Below are 6,663 nucleotides of genomic sequence, written 5' to 3'. Positions count from 1 at the left end.
CTGTTGTTCACCATCTTAGCTGTAGAGGGCACAGCGTCACTGGCCCTCATGTGGGATCTGAACCGGGGTCCTGCTGCTCAGAGCTGGCGTCCCAAGCCAACTCTTAACCAACGAGCCACTTGGCCGGCCCGCACTCCTGCTTTTTTAAAAACAGGTCTTCTGCTTCCGCTTTTGCCCCGGCTATAACCCACTCACACAGGAGGGTTGAAACGATCCTTTAAGTTGTTATCAGGCCACCTTACTCACCTGCCCAGTAACAGCCCAACTCCTTTCTATAGTACAGTTGAAGCATTGTGATTCAGGACCTCAATTCTGAAATGAGTCGGCCTGGTTCATAGTCTAGTCGCATCACTTAATAGCTGTGCGATTTTGAATGAGTTACGCTTCATCTGTGCCTCAGTATTCTCGTGTAAAATAAGGATAATAATCGTAACTGTCGCTTAGAGTTATTGTGAGAGTTTAATAAGCCAATACTTGCAGCACACTCAGCGCATAGTAAGCACGGTGAAGGTTACCTGCCCTCATCTTGGTCATGATGATTACCAGCCATCCAGATGTTTGAATAGTTTCACTTTCTCTGCCTCCCTCACTCACAATAATTTGTGTATAATGTCTTCATTTGCAGAGAGAAAGATTAAATGAAACCAGGTATACTTTGCTGAAGAAGGCAGGAAAGTATAATTTTGAAATATTTCTATTTTAAATGGTTTAAGTTAAAAAAAAAAAGTCCTAGTGTTTGCAGAGGTTAAACTCTCAGTTACCCCAAAACTTGATCTTTTATTAGACTGTCTCATTCTTCAGGGTCCTGAATGGTTAAGTATTTGTGTGCTATTATAGAATGTTCTGTATGTTATCCTTTTTATTTTTATAGTTTGAGACCAGAGACCCTCATCATCAGCATTATCAGACATCTAATTTCATATGTTCTTGAACACGGTAAATGAAGTTCCTGTGTCCCAGGCAGTGAGAGTCAGATAACATTAATATTTACACGTGTGTATGTCATACGTGTCATAGAATAAAAGTACAGTCAGCTAAAGATGAGAGGAAAGGGATAGTAGGGACCGTGGTAATGCGCCCCTTAAGCTTACAAACAAGGAAATGGCTCAGAGACTCCCCAGTAACCGTTCACTTGGAAGATTAAACATATTTATGTCTTACATGGATCATGGTTAAGGGTTAAGGATTTTCAGGAGGTGGTGGGCAAATAACGTTTGCAATCGAATGGCGATCAGAACAAAAGTAGCGATGGGAGTTAAATGATCTGATGGATAGGGATTTTTTTTTTTAAAGCAATCATTTTAAAAATGCAGCTGCTAGAGGAGAGAGGTCAGAAGACTCCCTCAAAGCCCAAGGTGAATGAAGTTTTGTTTGATTACACCACACATTCGGCAGATAATTGCTGAGTGCCTACTATGTGCCAGGACTGTGGTCGGCAGCAGGGAGACACTAATGAAGAAGACCCGGGTTCTTCCTCTCATGGATCTTATGTTTGGGAGGAAGACAGACTATAAGGCTAACAGATTTAATAACTACTGTGAGGGAACACAGCTGACGAGATCAGATGTAGCCTTGCTGAGTAGGTTATGGCTTGGTGCAGGACTGAAAGACCAGGAGGACCCACCCCGGAAGGTCTGGGTAATGACCCTTGTGTGCAGGAATGAGCCCAGTTGGGTGAGGCACTCGTGCAAATTTAAAAAGGCATTCCAAGACCCTGAGGTGGGTGAGTGCCTCCTTAAATGTGGTGCCCCAGGCGCCTTTCTTGCCTCACCCTAGTTCCTGCCTCTGCCTAGCCTGTTTGAAGGACAGAAAGGACAAAGTGGTATTTACAGGAAGTGAGTGGGTCAGGGGACAAGGGCTGAGTACAGATACCTGCAAAGCCAGGAGGCTTCCGGCTTTGTAGGCCGGGGTAAGGTTTTGGACTCCGCTCCTACTGGGCAGGGAAGACTGCAGAGGAGTACGCTGAGCTGTTTCTAAAAACCACTCACTACTGTAGGGGAGTGAGAATGGAAGCAAGTTGGCCAGTCAGCGTTCGTTCGTTCAGGAGAGAGAGGGACGAGGATGACAGTGGAGGTGGAAGGCATGGCTGGATTTGAGGAAAGGCGATTAGACACCTTAGTTGAATAATCAAGTAAAAAGGAAGTTGGATATCCAGGTGGGGTGGGGTGGTCAGGATTGGAGATGGAAATTTGGGAAGCTCTTTGAAGCCAAGTCCTTGTGAATTTTTGGCTTTTGTCAGGGACACTACAACCATTGTGATACCGAAAGGACTGCGATCCTGTGGGTACAGACGTGTGCATGTCATTAAACTTGGTGGTAGGAAGGTAGGGGAGTTTCTGTTTAATTTCTGATTCCCAGTGAAGTTTGAGACATTGTCATCACCTGAAAGTGGAGAGGGGAGGGAGACGGTGGAGGATATTTGAACAGAGAGAAGGTTTCAAATAGGCATTTCAGAGGGTGAGAAAAGGAATATTCCAGGAAAGTGTAATAGGATTGCCGGGTGGTGGGATCTGTGATTCTGGATTTAATAAGCTTGGCTGTTCTTCAGTGTGTTCAATAGTGTAGGCAGGGGATAAATAAATGAGTTTAATCCCATATTGGGCTCACAATAAGAACAAAGTTAGGGTTAGAAACTTCGCACCATAAATCAGATAAAATTATGGGGTTCTCTGAATGTAATATTTATAGGAAAGCTCATTACTAGAAGACTCAGTGATTTAAAGAATTAAATGAGACTCGGGTTTTGATAATACTTGAATTGACTCATGATTTGGTTTCTTCACCACACGGTGGCACCATCACATACATGGCTTTACGTATTTGGATTATATACCTGATGCTTTTTCAGAACATGTGTATCCTCTGAAACTTCTAAAGCTCATCCTTCTGATTCTTGAATCAAGGCCGTAGCTCATGCTATCTTTGGAGGGTAAAATTCTTAACAGTTGTAATCCAGCTCCTGCACATTCCGCCGAGTCTCATCTGTCTTCTCACCCCCACAGAGCTCCTTTTGAAGTCATTGGAGCTCCTCGTGCTGAGCATTTCGTGGGGGTGCAGAGCAAGGTGAGAGTTTCGGACCCTGAAGTTAAATAAGTATTTTAAATACAGTTGCCTTATCCATCACCATTATTTCTTAAGTTCTTTGTGGAATAGGACACTAGAGGGCAGTATTTATCCTTTTTCCATTTTGATCTTCACCTAACCTCTCTCTTATTTATGGAAACCTCTTAAATGTTGTATGCATTTTTGAACATGAATATGGTTTTAAGGTGTGTGAGACATTTGATGACAGAGCCCTGTTTAGGAGCAGTCTGTGTATTTGCAGAGAGGAGCATTTTATCCAACCTGTATGTATTTGGGGATTTATAGTCTAATCTAAGTTGGAGAAAAGTCCAAAAGACAAAAACCTGTTAATCAGCTTTAAAAGGAGATTGTTACCGATGTAGACTTGATGTCACCTACCTCCGGTAAGCACAAATGGAATGTTGAAAGCCCTGCGGTGGCGGGAGTACTTAAGGCCTCAGCAGAGGGACTTGGAATAATGGAACGAGTTCCCACTCGTTGTGGAAATAGTGACTTGACTTTGCTTACCCAGAGTTAGATACAGCAGTTGAAATTGAACAGCCATAAATGTTTCTATTAGCTTCGCTCTGGCCAGTTTGTTTGTGAATCTTTTTTTTAACACCTGATACCAAAATTCAGGAATTCATAAGTAAAGGGAAAGTAAACTTTTGGTACCAGTAGTACTTGATACTAGGCTAAATTTTAAGTTAATACCTAAATCGTTTAAGTAAATAAAATCTATAAATAGCATATGACCCTTGAGCTAGAAGGTTGATCTTTAAGATCCTATCAAATCCTGAATATTTTTGAAAAAGAAGCAACCCCCCCCCAAAATTCAGGTTGAAGATTTAGCATAAAATTTTCATTGTCATAGAAAATGTTACAAAATAGCTAATTTTCAAAATAGATTTTTCACTTGAAACCCCCTTTCCAGCTTTTTGTTAAAAAATAGTTTAATTACATGCAAACATAACTTTCTGGTTTGTCAAAATTTGGAAACACATCCTGACTTTCTAGAAATTAATGTTTTGGTTTTATTGAAAGCTATTTGTATGTCTTTTTGTTTGCTTCATCAGGTGATTCTTGGACACTACAATTGGCTCTCCTATGAAGATGTCTTTGTTAGAGCGTTTAATTTTGGAAACGGCTTACAGATGTTGGGTCAGAGACCGAAGACCAACATTGCCATCTTCTGTGAGACCAGGGCCGAGTGGATGGTTGCTGCACAGGCGTGCTTTATGTATAATTTTCAGCGTACGTAGGCTTCTCATTTTCTGGAAGAGTGGACTTCTGTTCCTGTGGGAGAGATGGTACTATTGGGTAGTCGGAAAAGTCATGACGTATTTTTTCTATGTTTTTCGTTGCAAAAATGCGTCATATGACTTTTCCGACAACCCAATATTATCACAAACGTTTCACCCCTTAAGAGAGTAAAATTCTGATGTTAATTTTTACCTTGTGTCCAGTCAGTGGAGAACTCTGTTACAATTTAGAATTGTTGGTCTGCTTTGGAAAGGGAACCAGTTGTGGAAATGGTAGGTAGGCACAGTTAATGTAGTAAGGGGACTTGAGCCTATTCATAGGGGACTTTCTGGGTCCAGGGAACTCTGCCTGCCCTATGGGCTCTGGTGTCATCTCTCAGGAATCCCCCTTTGAAATTCGTGTCAGTTTGTTACGCCACTTCTATCAGTAGGAACAGTTGACCTCTAAAACACTTCCAGTCCTGAAACCCAGGTGCTAGGTTAAATGATGGAGAATTTTTACATTGTTAGCTATTTGAGTGGTAATCCTAAGACCTCGGTCTGTGAGGCCGTCCGGGAAGCTTGGTTCCGAGGTCTTGGTGCCAAAATGTGATGTTAGGTAGGGACATTGCCTTACCCTTCAGATGACACGGAAAGGATACTTCTACCAGATTTCTGGCTGTAGATGCCTTTACTATTGTTTTTTTTTTTTAAACTGGCATACCTTATTGTTTTCACAGGTTTAGGTTTACAAAAGGTTTCTTTTTTGAGAAGCTTTAAAATAATTGTCATTTCTTAAAAAGTCACTTTAAGTCTAAGTTTTTTTGAGTTAGGCAGAAAGCAAACAAAAATCTACATTTAATTTCAACATTCCTAGGAATGTTTTTCTGTATATAGTTCTACTTTAGAATAAGCAGTGCTGACGCTTGTTTATGCTATTTCCTTAACATATAATACCTTAAACCTGACCTTCAACATGCAATTTCATTGGTATATGTTCTTTTTCATATTTGGTGCCAAGTAGTTAGTTAGCAGCTAAGACTTAAACATTTTAGAAGATGTAGTTCCTTCCTGTGTGACAGTCCCAGAGAAACAGCTGTAGAGAAACCGAAATAAAATTTAAAAGTTTTTTATTTTAAAATACTGGAAATCTTGGGAGAAATTAGGTAAGGGTGACTAAGCATATTAAAGGTGAGTTAGTATATTAAAATAATTTAGGGAAACAGCACAGTTTGATCATAAATGGAATGGTGGCCCTAATGATTTGAGGGTTTAGCATGCTCCATTAAGATTCACGTCCGCTTTCAGAGGCTTTGCTTATGTTTAGTGCTCCCGTGAAGTATTTGAATATCTGACTTCCCTTTCTTTTCCCTGTAGTTGTTACCTTATATGCGACTCTAGGAGGTCCAGCAATTGTTCATGGATTAAATGAAACAGAGGTGACCAACATCATTACTAGTAAAGAACTCTTACAAACAAAGTTGAAGGTGAGAACTGGAGTTATTTTATAACTAATTGTCTGATAACTTGAGAATTTCAGTGCCATGAGCTATATTGATAGTTCTCTTATGATCATTAAAATCCTTAATGTCTTTATAAACTTTTAGGGGTATCATAATTTTATTCCTTTAGAAAAGAAAAAATACATTTCATATATAATTATGTATAAGTAGTGTAGATAGTTAAATTAGTTCTTAATATGCCTATATTTAAGATGAAGGGATTACAACTTTATTGTGCTCATCTAACTTCTTTTCAATAAATTTGTAATTTTGGAGACTTATTTTTAAGCTAGTAATTCATTTATCTGATTTCTGAAGCACCTGAGTTATGTGTTTTCAGAATTTTTTAAAGGTATAAGAGAGAAACTCTATGGAACTACAGGAAAAAGGAGTTTCTGTAGTCATTTGACCCTCCCCATGAAAATAGTTTCTGATCTGTTCTTTTTTTCTATATACAGAGGGTGCCCCCAAAATGTGTACACATTTTAAGAAAGGAAAAAACTGCATTAAAATTGTAGTACTCAATATATACCGATAACAAAAGATGAATACAAGGCATGTGTATACATTTTTTTGGCACCCCCGGTATATACAGGTTTATAAATAAATTCACCCCCTGTATCTTTATTAATCTCTTAAAAATGTGAGGGATTTCAGCTACCCTATATTTACATGCCCATTTTGTGAGGAAGTCACTTTGTTGATTAAGATTGTATCGAAGAGCAAGGTACACACAGGAAATCAAATGCTATAAAATAGTAATTTAAATTTCAGTCCAATATTTTTCCATCTGAAAAAAGTGCTATTCATACCAGCGTACCCCTCCCCCTTGGTTTTTTTTTTTTTTTTTTTTTTTT

General features: G+C 39.4%; 1 protein-coding gene across 1 annotated transcript in view; it reads left to right on the top strand.

Moving 5' to 3' along the window:
• The window catches only part of ACSL3 (acyl-CoA synthetase long chain family member 3), a 94,517-nt gene that overhangs the window by 47,782 nt on the left and 40,072 nt on the right, over positions 1-6,663 (top strand). Inside the window, exons 3-4 of the mRNA XM_019667818.1 lie at positions 4,140-4,317; positions 5,682-5,791. Coding sequence (XP_019523363.1) covers positions 4,140-4,317; positions 5,682-5,791 — 288 coding nt within the window. The remainder of the gene's footprint in view (positions 1-4,139; positions 4,318-5,681; positions 5,792-6,663) is intronic.

The sequence above is a fragment of the Hipposideros armiger genome, unplaced genomic scaffold (genome assembly GCF_001890085.2).
Source record: "Hipposideros armiger isolate ML-2016 unplaced genomic scaffold, ASM189008v1 scaffold_507, whole genome shotgun sequence".
Taxonomy (NCBI): Eukaryota; Metazoa; Chordata; class Mammalia; order Chiroptera; family Hipposideridae; genus Hipposideros; species Hipposideros armiger.
This window is presented reverse-complemented; position numbering and strand designations above follow the sequence as displayed.